The sequence below is a fragment of the Loxodonta africana genome, chromosome 21 (genome assembly GCF_030014295.1).
Source record: "Loxodonta africana isolate mLoxAfr1 chromosome 21, mLoxAfr1.hap2, whole genome shotgun sequence".
NCBI lineage: Eukaryota > Metazoa > Chordata > Mammalia > Proboscidea > Elephantidae > Loxodonta > Loxodonta africana.
Genome location: NC_087362.1, coordinates 23,524,591 through 23,547,915, shown reverse-complemented (window position 1 = coordinate 23,547,915; position 23,325 = coordinate 23,524,591). Strand labels below are relative to the sequence as shown.

The 23,325-nt window shown below is 40.2% G+C and overlaps 1 protein-coding gene and 1 pseudogene across 1 annotated transcript; one reads left to right on the top strand and one right to left on the bottom strand.

Annotated features, from left to right (window-relative positions):
* The first annotated feature begins 1,230 nt into the window (after window positions 1–1,230).
* Window positions 1,231–3,403, top strand: LOC135228330 (tripartite motif-containing protein 75-like; annotated as a pseudogene).
* A 6,296-nt stretch (window positions 3,404–9,699) lies between these two features.
* On the bottom strand, window positions 9,700–11,188 carry LOC135228390 (tripartite motif-containing protein 60-like). The gene is made up of 2 exons (XM_064274168.1): window positions 10,236–11,188; window positions 9,700–9,703 (listed from the first exon to the last, which is right to left on the bottom strand). The coding sequence occupies exons 1-2, from the start codon at window positions 11,186–11,188 to the stop codon at window positions 9,700–9,702; spliced, it is 957 nt and encodes a 318-aa protein (XP_064130238.1).
* Window positions 11,189–23,325: the final 12,137 nt, after the last annotated feature.

Here is a 23,325-nt window from a genome sequence, read left to right as displayed (position 1 = left end):
GCCTTCAATGTACCAGGACTGATGCTAGGAACATCTCTCCTTCCTCAGTCAGTCCTTTCTGACTTGTCTAAGATCACATCCACACAAGAGGAGGATTTCAGCTCAGACAGCCTGGTTAGTTGTCTCTTCTCACCATCCACCAAGCTTCCTTTCTCTAGGGAAAAAAGACACTTGTGTCCTCTGCCTGTGTGGTAGGAATCTTTTCAGTATTTGGCATTCAGATAAGGCACAAAGAACACACACACTCTCTTCACACTGAGTTTATGGATTATTAAAAAGAAGCACATTATTTTCATAACTGGCCATTTGTTTCTATGAGTTGCCTCCTTCACCGTTTTTAAAATATAGATACCACTGTTCATTGTATTTTTTTTCTTTGCTTGTTTTACATGAATTCTTTAAGGCATACCATTTATTTATATGTTTGACAAAATAAAAGTTTCTAGATTTCAATCAAGCATAGAAAAGCCTTCCCCAGTGAGATTAAAAATATTCTTCTGTAATTTATTCTCATACTCTATGGATTATTTATTTATTTATGCTATTAACTGACAAGTAAACAAAAAAAAAGCACAAGTGTGTAATGTGATATCCACCATCTAGTTGTGCATAGGGTCGCCATGAGTCACAACAGATTCAACGGCATCTAACAACAACAGCCAACACTTTAAAATTTAACACTTTCGCTTTCACTTATAGTCCTCATACAGTGAAACCCAGATTGCCTTAATCCAGTCTATGTTTGAAATGATTTAATGAACCAGGCCTTTTAAATGTAGCCAATTTTTTCCTCCTAGTTTATTTGTCTGGGTTCATCTTATGTTGGATGTGCTGAGCTCCAAGCTTTATTCCTTGAGTCCTGATAGTTGGCTGAAGCTCTACAAAGTCTTGTAGCCTCAATTCAGAATCAGTAATTGCCTCTTGGGGAGAGCTAAACCGCCTGGGCTTCCCATCACTTCCCTGCACCTTGTGCCTGCAAATCCTCACTAGTTAGCAGGTTACCAATAATTCAATGAGCAGTTGTGAGTGTGTATGTATGTATTTGTGTTTCTCAGCTTTATTTTATTTTGAAACCCAGATCTCACATATCTTTTTGAGCGCCATGTGAGTTTTCCTGGTTGGCATCATTCTTTGAGTAAATCTAATTTAATCCAGGGTTTGGTACTTAAAGCTTAATATATCAAGCAATTAAGATGCTTAGATAAAAGAGAAGTAAACTTTGGTCTATTATGAATTTGATGGTATCAGAAATAGCTGTTGTTTAAACCAAAAACTACCTAATGCCTTTCTTATAGATTTCACAAGATTAAAATGATTGATCTTGGGATTTTCATCCTTGTTTACATGATTCTGTTAGAGTCAAGGGTCTTAAATAACTTTACCTAGATTCCCCAGATAATAGGTACACAAAGAGTGGTATCTAACCCAGGATAGGGGATCTAGTCCCAAGGACTAGACCCAGCAGCCAGTTTCAGTGTACCTGATTTGGGAATAAGTGGATTGAAAGGGTAGAGAAAAGAATTGGTGGCATTCAGCAGGGCCACAAAGACTTTTTTTTAATTTTAAGTGAAGAAATATTTTCTCATCCTCAGGAACAAATAGGCACCTTCATGTTGTGACTGGATTCTGACCGAGAGAAGTGATTAGCATGGCTTCGTATTCTCTGGGCTGCCAAAGGGCTGGATGACTAGTTGCCCAACTAATCTGTGATCAGCAGCTGATTGTGAAGAGTACTCCTACTGACACAAATGTCTACATCAGAGGCCCAGCAACCTCATAGGATTTCATAGCTTGGATACCTTGTGAAGAAAAGCGCTCTCAGTCCTAACCTTCATTCACAGCCTAATGGAGGTCACAGCAGCCCTGGCAGGAATTCAGGCAGAAGCCAACTGCCCCATCTGTCTGGATTACTTTAGAGACCCTGTTACCATCAAATGTGGGCACAACTTCTGTTGCTCCTGCATCCAGCAGTCCTGGGAGGGTCGACAGGACAGGTTTCCTTGCCCTGAGTGCCGCCACCCATGCCTGCACTGGCATCTTGGGAGCAACACCCAGCTGGGACATATAGCTGAAATTGCCAAGCTACTCCACATCACCAGGAGCAAGAGGAAGAGGGAGGAAGAGACACGCTTGTGTGAGAAGCACAATCAGGTACTGACCCACTTCTGTGAGGAAGACCTGGAGGTGTTGTGTCCCCTGTGCACGCAGCTCCCAGACCACCAGGATCACTACGTGAGGTCCATAGAGGAGGCTGCCTCTCATCACAGGAAAAGGCTCATGAGTTACATGGAGCCCCTGAAGAAACAAATGGCACATTTTCAAAAACTAGTAACTACCCAAGACAGAGAACCATTTGAACTGAGAAAAAAGGTGGAAAAGCAGAGGAAAGAATTATTCTCTGAATTTGAGCACCTGAACAAGTTTTTAGACCGTGAGCATGAGGCAGCTCTCTCCAGGTTAGCTTATGAAGAGAAGCACATTCAACAGAAACTAAATGCGAATATAACAGCATTTTCAGAGTCCATTTCCACACTCAACAATCTACTAAAGGAGGTTGCAGAGAAGGGTGTGATGTCAGAAGGGAAACTGCTAACAGATATTAAGAGCGTCCAGGATCGATGTGAAAGCCTCAACCCCCCAGTGCTCTATTCCTTCCAGCTAACGAAGGAAGGATGCAGCCTTCCTCCACAGTATTCGGCTCTGCAGAAAATTATACAGAAATTTAAAGATGTGGCACTGGACCCCGAAACACCACATTGAAATCTGTTTGTCTCTGCAGATAAAAAATCTGTCACATTTGTGAAGAAAACACAAAGACTTCCTCCTAATCCAAAGAGATTCAAGTTTGACCCAGTTGTCCTGGGTTGTGAAGAGTTCAGTTCTGGTAGACATTACTGGGAGGTGGAAGTGGGTGAGAAGCCTGAATGGTCTGTGGGGCTTTGTAAAGACTCCCTTTCCAGGAAGGCAAAGAGGCCCCCGGCAGGGCAGGAGAGATGCTGGGCAATTCACCTGTGCAATGGTAACTATGTTGCACAAGGCACTTTTCCAGTCACTCTGGTGATGACAGAAAAACCCAGAGGGATTGGCATTTATCTGGACTATGAACTGGGTGAGATTTCGTTTTACAGTTTGAATGACAGATCTCATATCTTTTCTTTCACTGATAGATTTTCTGAAATCCTGAAGCCTTATTTCTGTATTGGACGTGATTCTCAACCTCTCACAATCTGTGCTGTCAGAGATTATGAATGATAAACTATCTGGGAGGCTGTCACATTGCTTGATTTTATTCCTGCAATTCATGGTATATCATGGTTGTATATCATACAACTATCACTTAATATAGCACTGATGATTTTTTCTTTTTTTAAATACTCCTAAACTTTAACACATGAAGAAGGTTGTTTTATCTCATTTAGTTTCTTTGGTGACAGGGATGTTGTGGGGACTAATATTTTGTGGGAATTAACTGTAAACTGTTTCTGAAATTCTAAGATTGGAGTGTATGAAAATGTAACCGTGTAACTTTCGTAAATACATTTTGTGTATACACACACACATACACACATACACACACACATGTTATTTATGATACGTTGCTGTGGATATAATTCTGACTCCAAATACCAGCAGTGTCACCCATCGTGGACAGGTTTCAAGAGAGCTTCCAGACTAAAACAGACTAGGATGAAGGACCTGGCATGGAGTTGCACCTGAGATAGGGTAGGAGAATGGGGCTGCTTAAATCTGAGGGTGTAGAGTTGCTCTCCCAGTGGGCCTGGAAGGCTGAGCTGAAGCCTAGTGCCTAGCAACCTTCATCCAGAATCCCAGGAGTGTGAACAACATCCAGAGTCTGGAGGGCAGGGCCATTGTCTAAATGGTCTCAGAGAACAGAGGATTATATTCCATCCTTGAGATCTAATGTAATGTGTTCTGCTGACTTGCTTGGTGCCTGTTATCCCTTCCTTCCCTTGAAGTTTTCCCATTTGTAATGGAAATGTCTACCTTGTGCCTGATACACCATTGTACTTTGGAAGCAGATATCTTGTATACTAGGTTTCACACAGGAAGAGGAATTTTGCCCCAGGATGGAATTTGGCCTTAGAACTGTTTTAAAACTTTTGGGATGGTATGATATGATGGGAGGAATGTATTTTACTGGGGCAAGGGGATGTATTTTGGGATGAGAGGATGGAATGTTATGGATGGAAATACGTATCCCAAAAATGTGTGTCAATTTGGTTGGGCCATGATTCCCTGTATTGTGTAGCACTATTTCTGATATTTCTGATATAGCAGCACTGGATACCTAAGACAGCCCTGCTGATCCAGGCTGTGCTATATATGCATAAGAAATAGGTAATTTTTAATTTTTTTTGAACAGCTGAGATTACCACAACACAGCCATCCCGATAATGAAGAAGTTACCCTTATCTTAATGAAATGGATTCTCAGAAATTCCTGGTAACTTTCCTCAAATTATAGCAATATGCAAAAAATACAGAGGTGTGAAAAGTAAAACTCTCCATTAGCAGGAATTGTAAACAACACACATATAGGCTGCCATGCACAGGCATTTGTTAAAGCAAAGGCAGTTTAACACAATGTAATGGAACACAATATTATGGATTGAATCGTTTCCCTCTAAAATATGCAGTGTAATGCTAACCCCCATACCTGTGGATATAATCTGGTTTTGGAATAGGGCTTTGTTATTTTAATGAAGCCATATCAGTGTGTGTGTGTGTGTGGGGGGTATCTCCTAAAACTAATCAATAAAACAAAAATCAAACCAAACCGGTTGTCTTTGAGTCAATTCCATTTCATGACCACCTCATGTGTTGCAGAATAAAATTCTCTGTAATCACCACTGAGTTATAAAAATGAGCAGATTAAACACAGAAGCAACCACAAATCCACAAATGGGTTGAAGGTAGATGCCACATCAAGATCTTCAAGGAACACCGGGGTTGCATAGGCTGAAAGATGCGAGTATCTTTCCCCAGTGCCCACAGATAGAGTATTCCCCTAAATCTGGTGCCCTGCATTTGGTCTTTTTGTTTCTGGAACTATGAGAAAATTAATTCCTGTTCTTGAAAGTCACACACTTGTGGTATTTCTGTTACGGCAGCACTGGGAAACTAAGACACACAGATAAGCAGTATTTTGTGGTAGCGTGTGGACATGGTTTTATATAATATGATGAGATAAAAAGAATACATACAGATTTAGAAAAAAATGTGTATAAATAGAGATAAAATGAAAAGCAGAATATAATAGTTTTTGTACAGTAGACTTTTGTTACTTGCTTAGGTTGTACTCCTGGCCACTACTTCATAGGATATGATCTGTATTTTGGCAGTGTTAGCTTCCACCAACATTTCAAGTGTCTTACAGTTTCAGGTCAGTTGACCACTTCTTTCCTGGTTACTTTTTGGACAAAAGTTTATCAGCCCTTGCCGTAGGTTCATGGTTATCACCATATTCTAGTCACATTCCATTCATTGTATCCTTCCCACCTTTGCATAGCCATCCTCTTTAAATGGTGGTTTCTTAAATAATAATGTAAAAGTTTCATGGTATTAAATAGATCTCTATTTCTCCAAAATTAAAAGAAATAAATAACTCTTTTATTTATATTGGAAACCATGGGATGTGTAATTTGCTTAATAAACTGGTGAATTCATACAAATGGAGATGACTTGAATTGTGTATCCTGAAAAGATGAGTTAAATGAAGTCCTCACACCTGAGCCTGTGAATGTGACCTTATTCGTAAATACGGTCTTTCATGACAGTTTACAGAGAGGTCTCAGCTAGAGGTATAGAGTGGAGTTTGTCAAAACATAGTAAAGCAATGCCATTGTAGTCGATGAAGCTGAAAGAGATATGGAAGGATGCTCCCTTAGCGCCGGCAGAGAGAGCACATAGGCCTACTGACGCCCTGAATTTGGACTTCAAACTTCCATATCTGTGAGAAAATAAACTTCTGTCCTTTAAAGGTACCTATGTTGTGGTATTTTTGTTATGACCCTCTAGGGGACTAAAATACATTGTTAAGATATTAATGCTCTGAAGACTGATTTGGTGTAACAGTGCCTGTTAATAAAAACAAAGTACATGTCAGGTATTATTGTTCTCGGGGCTGTCATTTCCTTAGTCTATAATGTGCTGCAGAAACTAGATGCAATATCTCTATCCTGAAATACAGAAACCTGATTACATCACCCATCACACTCTCTTTTAAACAATTAGTTCCACATTAAATATATTTTTTGGACTGAGAGATTTAGAAAACCAATGTCATTTCTCGAACCTCTAAAACGGAACCATGTTACTGAAACCGTTTTCAACATTATGTCAGTGATCTGGGGTCCAAGTTCATTGAAATGGTTTCTGTCCAAACATTTAGTTCTCTTGATATGTCAGGAAATTAATCTTCTTGACAGGTTTCCACTGTACCATCTCAGTCATCTTAACAGATTACTTTCCTGCCACCTCATCACATGTGGGCAACTTTCTGGTCTCTTTCTGTGGCTAGTTGAAAACACTGAGCTGCCCACTCAATTGACACCAGTGGTTCTTCACCCTAAGGCTTCCAGGTAGAACAGGCTCTACCACACAATTATACTTTCCATTAAACTCCATTGATAACAAAGGAAACAGCCACAGTGTCAGCGGAATTAGACTTGATAGAAAAATCTAGGGGTGAGGATAGGTGTTATACCCATTGCTACAGATGCTGAAAACTGTTATATCTGCAGCTCCAACTCAGGTTTCCTCCCTAATCACATAAATTTGAGTGACAAATCTATTCAATTATTCCTTAGTCTGACATAGTATGACGTCTTTGTAGATGTGAGACACCAAATTAGAATCTGGAATGCAAAGATGCCATCTTAAGTCCCCACCATCAGAGAACTGACAATCCAGAAAATAGAGCAGTAAACTACGTGATATGTGGATTTCCTCCAAGTGGATGGCTGTCCATTCAGGAGATAGGATGCAGCCTTCCTTCAATGGGCAGAAATAAAACCTAGATTCTTGTAATTTTCCAGTAATCATTACATAGTCTCATTCACCATGACATTTTAAGAAATTGAAGTGACATAGATGAAGTTGTCAAAAACTCACTGTTTATAGTAGAGTGCAGTGATGTTCTTTTCCCAGACCATCAGCTCTCATTCCTCTCCAGCATAATCATTCTTAACTTTCTTTTGTTTTCTTCCAGAAACAACCTATGTACATACAAATATAGAAACTCATTTTTGTTTCTGTGTTCATTTTCAAGATGTAGTGTTTTGCACTTCCTTTCAGTTCGGTATATGTAGAGACTTTTTAAAATCCTCTTTATAAGTCTATTTTATCTATTTTAAGCATTCTTTGCCCCTTCAATATAAAGGTAAATGAGGAATATTTGTGGTATATGTTTTTGAAGAATCAGTAGTGCAATTTGTTAATTTATTTAATTATTTTAATTTTAGAACTGCAAATAATTTGCAGCAGGTTCCCAAATCTTTCTTATAAGAGATGGGGAATGACAATTTCAATAGTGTGGATAATTATAAAAAGAGGGACAAAACTGTCTTTGAATCATGCTTTCGGTTTTGTACATAAAAAGTTCTCACGAAATCCCAGGTCACCTTGATTTGCTACTACATAATCTATTGAAATTTTCAAATTTTGTGTTTTAAATTTAGGTCTATGATCCACTTTGAGTTAATTTATGTGAAAAAGGTAAGCTCTTTTCTAGACTCATTTTTTTGTACGTGCATGTCTCGTTGTTCTTGCACTATGTGTTTAAAAGACTGTCCTTTCTTCATTGAATTGTTTTTGTTCCTTTGTCAAAGACGATTGACTACTTTTCTGTGAGTCTGTATCTGTGATGTCTATTCTGTCCACTGATCTATGCCTTCGGCAATACCACACTGTCTTGATCACTACAGCTTTATAATAAGTCTTGAAGTCACATTGTGTCCGTTCTCCAATTTTGTTCTTCAGGATTGTGTTGGCTATTCTACTTTTGCCTTTACATGTAAACTGTAGTATCAGTTTGTCAATATCCACGAAACAACTCTCTGGGACTTTGATCAGGTTTGCTTTGAATTTATAGAGGAAATGGGGAAGAATTGACATTGTCATATTGTCTCCCTGTCCATGAACATGGAATATTTTTATGTCAGGCCAGGGTTTGAGGTCATCAACAAAACACAGAATAGAAGGCAGAATAGAAGAGATAATAGAACAAGGTAAGCTTCACTAACAGACACTGGTTCCCATGGTCAGTTAGTCACTTCCCATGGTTGATGCAGGACAGGTGTTATGGACTGAACGGTATCCCATGAAAATATGAATTGTAAATTCTAGCCTCTATGCCTGTGGTTATAAACCAAATTGGGAATGGGTTTTCTTTATTGTTACTGAGATAGGATTGGTGTAGCATGTGTCTCGAATCAATCTCTAACACGATATATGGCTCGAGTCAATCTCTAACACAATATAAAAGGAGCAAATTGAGCAGACAGAAATGGGGGAAGATAGATGCCAAGTCACATAGAAACCGCCAAGGAACAAGCCAATAGAAGCTGAAGAGACAAAGACCTTCCCCCATAGGCTACAGAGAGAGAAAGCCTTCCCCTAGAGCCGACATTCTGAATTCAGACTTCTAGGCTCTTAAACACCGAGAAAATTAATTTCTCTTTTTAAAACCTTGTGGTATTTCTGTTATTGCAACATTAGATAACTAAGACAGCAGGTCTGATGTCCACAACCCTCTTGTCATACAGGTAAACTCCATTCCCTCCCTGCTGGGGACAGATACAGAATTGGGGTAGACCTGGTGCCATATGCTTTCCACACATGAGCAGAACACAGAAAGCTACTCTCTGTTGAGAACTGGGAGGCAGGTTTCTATCCTAAGAAATGGCAAAGGGAGATACATTCACTTCTCAACATCCGCTATCAACAAATGTTCTGGACACAAGGGCTCTGAGTAGGCAGCCCATATTAGGAGGCACAGACCATTTTCCCATCACTCTCCATTTATTGGGACCTCCTTTGTTTTCACACGTTAGAGTTTTGTCCTTTTCCTCATAAATCTTATACATATTTTGGGAGATTTCTACTTAAGCATTTAAAATTTTAGTGCTAATGTAAATGGTGTTGTGTTTTTTATTTCAAATTTGCATACAATGGAGTACTGATCAGCAATAAAAGGAATGAACGATCAAGCTACTTGAAAGATCAGGAGTTAAAGAAGACAATCTGAAAAAGCTACTTACTGCATCATTTGAAATATATGACATTCTGGAATAGACAGTTAAAAGATCAGTGATAGCCAGGAATTCAGAGAGAGAGAGGGAGAGGGAAGAACACGTGGAGCACAAACCATTTTTAAGGTAGTGAAACTATTCTGTATTTTGCTGTAATGCTGGACAAATGACATTACGCATTTGTCAAAACCCGTAAGACTGTACAATCTAATGGTCACCACTAATGTAAACTATAGACTTTAGTTAATAATGATGAACAAGTACGTTTATGAACTGTAACCAATGTGTCACATGAATGCAACATGCTAATAATAATAGAGACAGTATGTGGATGGAAGGGGGGGCATGTGGGATTTCTCTCTAATGCCTGCACAATTTTCCTGTAAACTTAATAGTGCTCTAAAGAAATAGTCTATTAAAAAAACACATCAGCTGTAAAACAACAAAAACGGAGTCAAACTCTTTATTATAAATGCTCTCCATGATCATAGGAAAAAATATAGCAACATACAAAATGATATCTCAGGAGGTTCATCATTCATTTCTGACAATATGTATTGCAAGAGAATTTGAAGACGGTCCAATAGAGAAATAGGGTATAAGTTTTTCTGTAGTCATTACAGTGGAAGTACAAAAATGTGATCTATTATTCAAATTGTAGAATGAAATCTCTCCCAATTCATAGTCCAGAAAAACACCAATCCATGTGAGGTCTACTGACTCCCATGCAGCAAGTTTACTATTCCACAGCTCAATTTGCCAGCATCCATTATTTGGAGAAGGTGATGTAACTGCATTTCTAGGGAATGATTCTTTACACACACCTAAGGACCAATCACCTGTCCCTCTTACTTCTACCTGCCAAAAATGTCTGCCACTATCAAATCCCTCAGAACTCAAGATAGAAAGGTAAACATTAAATTCCCAGGGACTCTGAGGACAGTTTGGATTCAGCATTCTATACATCACAGTTTTTCTATCTTCTGAGACAATAAGATTGGAGTGGGCAGTTTCAGGATCTAGTACCAAATTTACCTGAAATATGCTGATCATATTTTGCAGACCAAAATATTGTGGAGGGAGACTGCAATGCTCCCTCTTCAGCTCATATGAAAACACTGCTGGGGGTTTTAGGAGATCATACCTGTTGTGGATGCTTCCAATACCTGTCAGTAAATCCAGGTCTGCCTGCACACACTTCTCTGTTATTTCACTTAACAGATTTTTTAGTATGGAAGTATGGTCTGAAATTTGGATTCTGTTTACAACTAGTTTTTTGTTAATATCCTCCTCTTCTTTTAGGAGCCTAACATGAATTTCTGCCTGCTCCTTTTCCAAGAAATGTATTAATTGTTGAAATTCTGAGTGTAAGTCACCCTTCTGATTTTCTACTTTGCACTTCAATTTCACTACTTTTGAGACTGCCGTACCTAACCCATTTTCGGCATCCCCAACATGCTTCCTCAGGGACTCAATGTAGCTTTTGAGCTTTCTCCTGTGACTTGATGCAGCTTGCTCAATGGGCATCAGGAGGTGATCCTGGTGGTTGGAGGAGATCCTGCACTGGGGACATAGTAGCTCCAGGTCCTTCTCACAGAATAGGGAAAGCTCCTGGTTGTGCTTCTCACACAGGGGTTTCTCTTCCTGGCGTTTCCTCTTGCTCCTCCTGGTGGGAAGTTGCTTAACAATATCAATCATGTTACATAATTGAGTGTTCCTTCTGAGGCTTCCATGGGGACACTGTTGGAGGCAGACTGGACAGGGGAAGTAGTCCTGTAGATCAATCCAGTACTGGTGGATGCAGGAGCAACAGAAGTTGTGGCCGCAGTCAATGGTCACAGGGTCTTTCAGATAATCCAGGCAAATGGGGCAGCTAGCCTCTGTGAGGAGGTTGCCCAGTGAGACTGCAAAGGCCATTGTGCAGTGAGGGCTTCAATGTAAGGGAGCACTCTTCAACACAGCCTAGTTTTCTGGGAGCTAAGGAAAGTGAGAAAATGATGACTTAGGGTTTTTTGTTTCTTGTGAGGGTTAAGTAAGATAAAGGCTGTTCAGGGCATTGGGATATCAGGCCTCAGGGTTCTTATCCCTCCACTCATCCCAACTATACAAAAAACCGTTTGTCACTGAGACACCCTGGAAGGTGATTCCACACTTGGCTTCAGGTCAGCCACCTCCAGGCGTTTGTCAGACATAGATAATTGTCACCCCTTCTCTGATTCTGGAAACCCTGTTGGCATAGTGGTTAAGAGCTACAGCTGCTAACCAAAAGGTCAGCCAATGGAATCCACCAGGCACTCCTTGGAAACCCTATGGGGGCAGTCCTACTGTGTTCTATAGAGTCACTATGAGTCGGAATCCACCCGACCGCAACGGGTTTGGGTTTCTTTTGTTTGTTTTCTCTGATTCTATAGGATTACGGTAGGATCTGGGTATCTGTATTTTTAACAAGCAGTTAGAACCATAATATATGATCTCTTTAAAAACACTGCAAACCCACCATGCACAAAAACGAACTCCAAATGGATCAAAGACCTAAATATAAAATCTAAAACAATAAGGATCATGGAAGGAAAATTAGGGACAATATTAGGAGCCCTAATACATGGCGTAAACAGTATACAAAACCTTACTAACAATGCAGAAGAAAAAGTAGATAACTGGGAGCTCCTAAAAATCAACACCTGTGTTCATCCAAAGACTTTGCAAAAAAAAAAAAGTAAGATTACCTACAGAATGGGAAATAGTTTTTAGCTATGACATTTCCAATCAGCGCCTGATCTCTAAAATCTACGTTATCGCAAAAACTCAACTGCAAAAAGACAAATAACCCAATTAAAAAATGGGCAGAAGGTATGAACAGACACTTCACTAAAGAAGACATTCAGGTAGCTAACAGATACATGAGGAAATGCTCACAGTCATTAGCCATTAGAGAAATGCAAATCAAAACTACAATGAGATTCCATCTCACTACAATGAGGCTGGTATTAATCCAAAAAACACAAAATGTTATATGTTGGAGAGGTTGTGGAGAGATTGGAACACTTCTACACTGCTGGTGGGAATGTAAAATGGTACAACCACTTTGGAAATCGATTTGGCGCTTCTTTAAAAAAAGCTAGAAATAGAACTACCATACGATCCAGCAATCCCACTCCTTGGAATATATCCTACAGAAATAAGAGCCTTTACAGGAACAGATATATGCACACCCATGTTCACTGCAGCACTATTTACAATAGCAAAAAGTTGGAAGCCAACAAGCTGCTCATCAACGAATGAATGGATAAATAAATTTTGGTATATTCACACAATGGAACACTATGCATCGATAAAGAACAGTGATGGATGTGTGAAACATTTCATAACGTGGAGGAATCTGGAAGGCATTATTCTGAGTGAAATCAGTCAGTTGCAAAAGGACAAATATTGTATAAGACCACTATTATAAGGACTCGAGAAATAGTTTAAACAGAGAAGAAAATATTCTTTGATGGCTATGAAAGGCGGAAGGGAGGGTGGGACAGGGGTATTCACTAATTAGATAGTAGGTAAGAACTACTTTAGGTGAAGAGAAAGACCACACACACTACAGGCGAGGTCAGCACAACTGGACTAAACCAAAAACAAAGAAGCTTCCTGAATAAACTGAATGCTTCAAAGGCCAGCATAGCAGGGGTGGGGGTTTGGAGGCAATGGTTTCAGGGGGCATCTAAGTCAATTGGCATAATAAAACCTATTGAGAAAGCATTCTGCAGCCCACTTTGGAGAGTGGTGTCTGGGGTCTTAAACGCTAGCAAGCCGCCATCTAAGATGCATCAATTGGTCTCAACCCACCTGGATCAAAGGAGAATGAAGAACACCAAGGACACAAGGTAATTATGAGCCCAGGAGACAGAAAGGGCCACATAAGCCAGAGACTACATCAACCTGAGAGCAGAAGAACTAGATGGTGCCCGGCTACAACTGATGACTGCCCTGACAGGGAACGCAACAGAGAACTCCTGAGGCAGCAGGAGAGCAGGGAATGCAGACCCCAAATTCTCATAAAAATACCAGACTTGATGGTCTGACTGAGACTAGAAGGACCCCGCTGGCCGTGGCCCCCAGACCTTCTGTTTGCCCAAGACAGGAACCATTCCCAAAGCCAACTCTTCAGACAGGGATTGGACTGGACAATGGGATGGAGAGGGATGCTGGTGAGGAGTGAGCTTCTTGGGTCGGGTGGATACTTGAGACTATGATTACATCTCCTGTCTGGAGGGGAGATGAGAGGGTAGAGGGCGTTAGAAGCTGGCAGAATTGACAGGAAAAGAGAGTGGAGGGAGGGAGCGGTTTGCGAGCAACTGGGAGTATGTAGCCAGGTGTATGTAAGTTTTTTGTGTGAGAGGCTGACTTGATTTGTAAACTTCCACTTAAAGGACGTTAAGAAAAAACTGCAAACCCGAGTTTGGATTCACTTTAAGGGTCTATCTCAGCCCTGTATTTCTCCTATGTTCCAGCCTCCTGCACCCACATGGCTCGCTTTTGGCTTACCTGGAGCAACCAGCACTGTGGAGGGTCGCCGCTCCCTGGGGGTCGTCTCTGAGGAGGTTTGCTGCCGCGGAGGTTCCCCTCTGCGAGAGTAGCGATTGAGGAGGGTCGCCGCTGCTGAAGGTTGCCACTCTAGACGGTCTCCGCAGCCGAGGGTCACTCCTGCAAAAGGTCGTTGCTCTGGAGGATCGCTGTGGCTTGTCTCCCAGGCTGGTCTCCACAGTCAGCCTTGTACCTGAAGGCTGGTCAGTGGTTGGACCACAGCATATATACACAGCTGGAGGGTGGAGCTCTTCCTAGGACTCCCTCCCCAATCAATTGGTGGTTCCTCCCTTGAGGAAGGAGGGCAGGGCTGGGCAGTGTGGGAGAGAATGGTTAGTTGGTGGAGAAAGGGATCTCCTGTAAGTCAATCAAGTCAGGTGGGCCAGGCTCGCTGTTAATAGGCATGATATCATTTACACCTTCCTAAACCTTTTTAACCCTTTTAGCCTGTCAGCGTCCTTTAATCCCATCTTTGCTGAAAATCTTTAAGTCTGAGGGAGACCTATTCATATTTTCACCCTGGTTTGTTTACCTCTGGAACCCACCAGTTTAACCTTTAAATTTCAATATGCAATTTTCAGCACCATGCAGTACAAGGAATGGCAGAATTTCACATTTCAGTTGCAGAGATCTGGGTTGAGCCTATCCCTTCCTCCTTGCATCCTCACCATAATCTGCAACACATTCCAGTGACTGAAGTATCTTCCACTCACACTTTTCACAAACCAAAACCAAACCAAATCAGTTGTGGTCCAGAAGATTCCGACTCATGGTGACTCTATAAGACTGAGTAGAACTGCCCCATAGTGTTTTCAAGGAGTGGCTGGTGAATTCAAACTGCGGGCATTTAGGCTAGCAGCTTTAGCTCTGAACTACTTCATCATCATGGCTCCACCACTCTCCATAGAGTGGCCGCTTGAACAGACCTAGAAGGCAAGCCAATCATGCACATGCCTGACATAGAAAGAGAACTTGTAAAATGTGTCAAGCCAAGGACAACCAGCTGTTGGTTGTTTACGTTCTCTGACCCCATGCCTCCAAGTTATGAAGGAACTGGGGAGAAGGAAATCTTATGAGGAAAAGAACACCGGGATATGCCAGCATGAAGCAACAAGCAGCAGGGCCAGGAAGCAGAACTACCAGGACTGAGGACGCCTCTGATTATCTGCTGACTCTACTTCACCTTGCATCTTCAGGGGGTTGGTCAGCAGCTACTATAATTGCCCCCTCTTTTCCAGTGCTCCACCCTCATCTTTATCCTCTTGCACATCTCAGTCCCTATCTGAAAACCAGTTACCATCATGACCATCTCCACCAGACTACACTGCACAGCCTCTTAAGTGATTTACTCCCATTAACTTTACCTCACCTCTTCCATACATGTTATCTTTTTTTAACATTGGAACTTTAATCATGCTACTTAAAACAATGGAGTAGTTTTCATTGCTCTTGGAAAGAAACAAAAACTTTACCAGGTGTCAAAAGCCCCTACACTGGTTGCCATCTATTCTTAGCTCATCACCCACTATCCCCTCCTCTTCTTTGAACTCCACATACTGATCCTCCCGCCTCTGGACCTTTTCATGGTAACCTTCATCCCATGGCCCTTCTCATCCCCCATACACATTGTGTAGTCCCTTATTTATTCCTCCACCTTTCCTTAAATCCCAACCTAATTTCACTTTCTCTGAGTAGTAGTATATATTCTCAGAAATTCTTTGAAACACAACAATTTATTTTAGGAGAATTGCTAATTAAGTGCAATCAGATTCATAATTGATTTTGAAAAATGCACCCATATCCTTTTTTAGACTAAACTTTTGTTCTACCACTTGTTTGTAAAAGAGTTTATCCTTATAAAATATAAATTTGTGGAATTTCAGATGGCTAAATTATACAGAATGACTAAAGTAGAACTTCTCATAATTTGACATATTAAATACCTATTACGGATTGAATAGTGTTCCTCCCAATTATGTGCTGGGGTAACACCTATACTGTGGATGTAATCTAATCTAATTACTTTGATACTGTAACGTAATCACCTCTCATAATTCAATCTGACATAATGTAATCTGTCAATCAGTTTTGTCATACCAGTGTAGGAGGATTGTAGGGGGATCCTAAACCTAATTGCCCCTAGTTATATGAAGAGTAATGTAGGCACAGAAACCTGTACTTGGACTCCTGACACACACACACACAAACACATATGGTACCAATGAATACCCAGGACTACCTACAAAGAAGGAGTCAATGTAGCTTAGACCCTCATTTGTACTTTTAGCCTTCAGAACAGTGGGAAAATAAATATCTGTCCTTGAAAACCACCCAGTTGTGGTATTTCTGTTACAGTGTCAAGGCACCTATGCGAAGAAGCAAGGCCCGCAGTCTGTTTGTAAATGGGCGGCTGGCAGAGTCAAATAGTGGGTCCTCAGTAAACCAGGTCCTTACTTTGCCGAATGCTGCACTCTGAGGTCCAGCGCCTTTATTCATCACAACCCACACCATACTCAGCCTGTCCATTTCACAGATTCCTGGGGTATGCAAGGTCACAGATCTTTGAGAGCGGTAGGTAATGGAGGTACCCTAAATGACATAGAATCTTAGGAACGCCATGCACACAGAAATAGTGTGTACCCTATGGTGGACTTTGAGCAAGAGGCAGGGAGTGAAACTTCACCAGAAATTGAGGGTGCTGGAGAAGGTTGTCCTGTGAATATAATGAGAGGAATGTGTGCCTCCTACAAAACTAAACATGCTGCAGGCTTCATCTCACTCAACCCTCACAGTGATTGTGGTTCCCAATACGTAAATGAAAAAACTGTGCATGAGAGAGGTTAAGAGAGGGAGCGTAAGATTACAGCCCAGGCAAGTCCACTCTAGAACTGAAAAGCAAATCACAGCCACCACCTATCCTGCCTCCCACACAGGGAGACAATGCAAAGCTCTGGTGGGGCTCCCTGGGGGATTTGTTTCTTCTTTTTTTTTTTTCTGGAGGTTACAGGCAGTCCTACCCCTGTCTTCAGGCTCTGACAACTTGTAAAGATTCACAGAATTTTCCCTCATCACTATCGCTCAGGTGTGCTGTGTTATTGTGTGGCAGAACACAAGTCAGAATTATATTTTCTGGAAAGTGTAAGGACTATTTCTTATACTCTCACCTGAATCTGCAACCCACATGAGGCAGAAAAAAATTAAAAAGACAGGAGAGAAAGAAAAGGCCTAAATGGATGTCAGAAGAGACTCTGAAACTTGCTCTTGAACATCAAGTAGCTTAAGTAAAAGGAAAAAAATGATGGCACAAAAGAGCTGAACAGGAGAGGTCAAAGAGCAGCTCGAGAAGACAAACTAAAGTATTGTGATGACATAGAAAAAGGCCTGGAGATAGAAAACCAAAAGGGAAGAACATGTTCAGCATTTCTCAAGGTGAAAGAACTGAAGAAACAATTCAAGTCTCAAGTTGCAATACTGAAGGATTCTAGGGAAAAATATTAAACGAGCTGTCCTTTGTAATCAATCTTCTGTTCAGCTCTTTTACTTCATTTTTTTCCTTTCGCTTTAGCTACTCCACATTCAAAAGCAAGTTTCGGTGTCTCTTCTGACTTTCATTTTGGCCTTTTCTTTCCTGTCTTTTTAATTACCTCTCACTTTCTTCATGTATGTTGTCATTCTACAACTTGTCTGGTCTTTGGTAATTAGTGTTCAATGTGTCAAATCTATTCTTCAGATGGTCTCTCAATTCAGGCGGATATACTCAAGGTTGTACTTTGTCTCTCATGGACTTGTTCTACTTTTCTTCAGCTTCAATTTGAACTTGTATATGAGCAATGGATGGCCTGTTTCACAGTCAGTCCCTGGCTTTGTTCTAACTGATGATATCGAGCATTTCCATCGTGTCTTTCCACAGATGTACTTGATTTGATTCCTGTGTATTCCACCTGTAGAGTCACCATTTGTGTTGTTGAAAAAAGGTATTAGCAATGAAGCAGTGGTTGGTCTTGCAAAATTCTGTCATGTAACCTCTGACATCATTTCTATCACCTAGGCCATATTTTCCAACTCCTGAGAAAAAATAATGTGCAAATATATAGTAAGTCTCATACCCAGTGTATATAAATGGATGTAAACCGCATATAAAATTATTAGATTGTTTAAAGTTACATATATATTAATATAAAAAATAGATAGAATTTAAACACATTATATATATTTTCTCTGAGGAGTGAAGCTATCACTTCATACCGATCTGTGATTTTTTGGATATTTTTAAAGGGAGTTTAGTACATATTACCAAAGTCGGCACTTTTCTATTCCTAGAACTTTGTGCTTTTAGGTTTTCTACAAATTAAATAGAAAGGAAAGACTTCTTTTTAAAAGCAGTAAGAGATAAAGACATTTGAAGAAAACCTAATTATGGGTGCTAATTTTATTCATTGTGACTTTTGCAATTACAGAACAAAATATATCTATAATCCATATGAACTGAGAGCTGAGGAATGTTATTCAGTCCAGTTTCCTGGCAAGTATAAGTTTGATAAAAGACTCCACAAGCCATGTGAACTTTTAAAAAATCTATTTCCAAAATGAGAAAGTGACTACTTTCAGTTCAGAATAGATACTGACAAATTCAACTGTGGAATGATGACTGTGTTTCTTTAGGTATATATGCTATCCTCTCTGAAAATTTAAACCAGGGAGATGATATTTAATCTATAATTCCAGTGATAAACTCCTTAAGCTCTCTCAACTTCAACATGACCATCTTTAAATATTATATAGAATGGGTTAAATTAAGTGTATTTAATGAGGATTAGTACCAGTTTTTCAATAAACTCTCAATAGCTCTAATTCTTCCACTTTTCCTACCAAATATACAAACCCAGTCCTTCCTGAAACAATTCCCATTCTGACACACTATGTCTAGGCAAACATGATGCCAATGAAACCTTTCTGGAAAAGTTAAACGCTATGGTAAAAGGTACAGGCCTTGAAATACAGGGCAGTATGATGATTACACTTATTTACTGTACTGTATTCCCAGTTGAAACTTCTCATTAAACCAGTAACAGTAACTACTATTATAATCACTTTATCTTCTACCACACTACACTAAGTCCGGAGAGAGTAGTTGACTGAATCCAAACTTGGATGTCCAAGTACCTGTCAAGATCACATTAGCATCCTTTCTACTCAAGTTCTCCCGATAGGTTCTTAAGTGATAATCTCACAATCACTCTGGCCAGCTATTTTGGTTCTTCATAGCCCATCTTCTTTTAGTGGGTAATCCTAATTGTGCAAGCTTTATGCTTCAACATTGTTTTCTCGCTCTCTCTCTTCAATAAACCCTGAGATTCTTAACATGGCCTACAATGTTTTGCAAGGTCTGCCCCACAGCCCAGCTTCCTCCTCTGGTCTCTTCTAAGGCCACTCCACAGCCCTCCCTTACTTTCTCTCCATTTCAACAATAAGGCTGCTTTAATTTTCTCTTGAATTTTCTTTGTCTTCTTGAAAGCAGGGCCCTGGCACAGTCAGTTCTTTTGCCTGTAAAAAAATAAAAAACATTGAAGATACAATGTTGGTCCCTACTCTCCTGGAGCAACAGAGGAAGAATGAGAGTCAGGAATAGGAGGAACAGCTGCCTTCTTTGCCATGAGTCCAGAAGAACTGGATGGTGCCTGGCTACCATTACCTAACATATTGATCAAAGATTCTATAAAAGAATGCTCATCAAAATGGGGAAAATGAAGAACAGGGCTTTCAATTCCCATGAACTCTAAACTTTCTGGAGCCATGGAGGCTGGATGAATCCCCAAACCTATTGCTCTGAAATAATCTTTAATTCTTAAACCAAAAATATCTCTCAAATCTTCTTAAAACCAGAGTTCAGCTTAAATAGTAAAAATGTCCTCCTTGAGTATTATGCTCTATTAAGAACTGTGTATAAGTGATCGTGTTGACAAAAGGAAGTAGAAATACTAGACAGGAACCTTAGGGGGCAGTGTATATGTTAATGGGGGAGGAACACCCTAGAAAGGAGGATAAGAATGGTTGCCCAACTCAAAGAATGTAATTAATGTCACTGAATTGTTCATGTCAAAACTGTAGAATTGATGTCTGTTTTGCTGTGTATATTCTCAACAACAAGGAAGTAAAGAAAATTAAAAAAAAACACCCTGCCCTGAACTGCGAATGCTCATACTACTGATTGCTGGCTAGTCGAGACTGACTCAAGGTCACCTCATAAGTGTCTGAGTAGAGTTGTGCTCTATCAGGTTTTCAATGGCTGATTTTTTTTTGAAATTACATTGCCAGTCCTTATTTCTGAGGTGCCTCTGGGTAGACTTGGGCCTCTCACCTTTAGGTTAGCAACCAAGCCCATTAACTCCCTGCACAACCCAGGGACTCCAATGCATATCCATACCCACCTAATTTACTTCTAACAGTCCATCAAAACTCAGACCTCAACACAGTAGCATATGATTCTGGGAAGCCATCCATAACTTTTAAGCAGAATTATGGTATACTAATTCTATCTTATCTTTTACAAATGTTAATATCTTTCAGTTAAGGTGGTCCTCGTTGACTCTTCCTTCAGCTGGGAAGGCCCTTGCCTATTTTGTCTAACTAATTCATATTTGTCCCTCAAATTTCACCTTGGCTGTCACTTCCTCAGGACAGACATCAATGATCTTGAGTTCACTAGGTGGGACACAATGTTAGAGGATGGGACAGACCCACTGATTCACCCGCTGAGATGCAATTTCATCCAAACAGGTGACTGTTATTCTTTGATCTGAAAGTTACACCTACCTTACCGACTGCACCCAGAGAACCCAGACCAAGTGAAGCAGCTGTACTGTATAGCTCTTTCCTTGATAGTCTTGGATAAAGATGATGTGGTGAAGCTTTTAAAACCAACTTGCAAGGATTAGGGCTTGACATTTGACCCTCAAGTTTGGCACAGGAATGATGCCAGCAAGAATTTGACCAGGTTGCCGTTGGAACAAATCATCAGATGTGGCTCACAAGACCTTGACCACTGAATGAGGTATCCCAGTTATTCTTAGGATCTCTTCACATTGTCTAGGAATCTTGCACTTGTGCAGACCCCTTTCCCAACCACCTCAAGAAGATCCGCCAGTCACCGCGTGGGTTGAGTACACAGCCCTCCCACAGGACCCACGCGCTGACAAAAACAAAAACAAAAACCATTGCCTTAAAGTGGATTCCAACTCATAGAGACCCTATAGAACAGAGTAGAACTGCCCCCATAGGATTTCCAAGGAGCGGCTGGTGAACTCAAACTGCTGACATTTTGGTTAGCAACCAAATGCCTAACTGCTGTGCAATGAGGGCTCCATAATGGACCCTGTAAATGAAATATTTAGAAAACAAGGAATGTTTTTAAAATAGCTGAGACAAAAGATCAGGTTAATAGATGATAAATCTCTGAGGTCCAATATTCAAGCAAAATAAGCTACAGAAAAAGAAAAAAATAAGAGTGGGAAATAACCAAAGGAAAAATACGATATTCCAGAAATACAGAGCTTTGGTTTCTAGATTGAAGGGGTCTATTCCATATGCAGAACATAAATGTAAAAAGACTTCATCCATGGAACATAGCAGAAACTGTCAGACAACAGGGGTAAAGGGAATATATACAACAGAAACTCAAAAGCAGTAATGAGAACTGTGAGATAATTTATCACTGTCTTCAAAATTGTGAGGGAACAAATTCCAATCTGATTCCTGATACAAAATTATATTCAAGATAAGCTGAGGTAAGACTAGAAATATTTGGGATACATATTGTAGAGATTTACCTCTCTAGTCAGAATATAACTCTATGGGGCAGTTCTACTCTCTCCTGTAGGGTCGCTATGAGTCGGAATCGACTCGACGGCACTGGGGAATGTTGTTAGGAAAATAGAACCCATACAAACCATTCAATAGAAGGAATTTAACCTGGAAAATTAATTACAAAAGGTTAGAAGAGCGAGAAGGGCAAATGGGATTCTGAGGTAACATGAAATTAGAACCTGTAGGAAGCTGTTACCACATATAGGCCTGAATGACAAAGGAAGAAATTAGTGTTTCCTGAACCTATGGGCACCTGGCATCATGGTATGAGCTTCCCAGCAAGAGCTACAACCATGAAGAAGATGTAGTCATCTGCCAAGACACCATTCCAAACATCCTCTTCTCAGTTCTCTAATCTCCCAGAAAGGTTTCCCATTGGCAGAACCTAAGTAAAACTTACAATGACAGCCAGGGAAATGTAATGTGCAACGGGCCAGTGCACTGAAGATCAGGGAAAGGATGGAAAGTCATTCTCGCAGCAAACAGCAAGTGATGGCACATCTTTCATGTGCCCTTTTTTGGGTAGTTATCTGACAGTATGCTCCACCAAAACAAGTGAAGAAAACTATGAAAGTGGAAAAACACAGCACTCATGCAAGAAAGGAATAAAACATAAGGATAGAAGATAAAGATAATTCCTAGACTAATTGTGAAGGACCAAAGGCCCAAAGGCCCAAATGATGGCTATATATCACAATCTGGAATGACTAGAAAGCTTCAGTCCACACTGGGGTAAGAGGATCAAGGGCTTAGGGAGATACTGCACCAAGAAAATAAAAAAATAATTGAAATGAACAAATTGCATGTTGAGTTGTTCTTCCTGAAGAATTTTAGAATCCAGCAGATGTGAGCCCCAAAAGAGATAAATATAAAAAGATGCACAGAATACACAGTAAACAAGGAAAGTCATTTCCTAATTATAGTAAAACAATTTGCATAAGCAAATGTAATAGGTATCTGATGGTTCGGCCATGAACAAATTATGTAGTCATATGAAAGTAAATACCGATTTTTTTATTAACTACCCAATTGATTAACTAGTCAATTATATATGATCATATTTAGGTGTTTGTGGGTGATATAAGAGCTCCAAAATTCTCAGGTCATTGATAGGAATTTAACACAAAATGTCTTACATTGATTGTTATAACACAGTTGTGAAGCAATAGGAAAGTGACTAAAAGTATAAACCATGCCTGTGAGGAACAGGAATTGGTGGTAGGAGGGCATGGACTAAGACACGTTTTTTCTTACAAGCCTTGTAGTATTATTGGATTTAAAAAGAAATTTATTATTTTGTTAAAAGTAATGTCTGAAAATGAATATATAAGTAATGGGTAATGTGTAAAGCATTCAAATACAGGGTGGGAACTGGTAAGAGTGAGATAAAGCCTGTAGCTTCTTTAGTCTTGTAGGTGGCACACATTTCTCTCTTTATATTCACAGGATGACCCTTTCCAGCACCCTCAATTCCCTGTGAAGCTTCACTCCCTGCATCTCACTCCAGGTCCACCACGGGAACACACCATTACTGCGTGCATGGAGTTTCTTAGATTCCACATAATTTCTGGCAGCTCCATTCACCCACCACTCATCAAAGATCTGTGACCTTGTAC

Excerpts from the sequence above, each read along its gene's own strand:
- LOC135228390 (XM_064274168.1), bottom strand. The coding sequence starts at position 11,188 with ATGGCCTTTGCAGTCTCACTGGGCAACCTCCTCACAGAGGCTAGCTGC.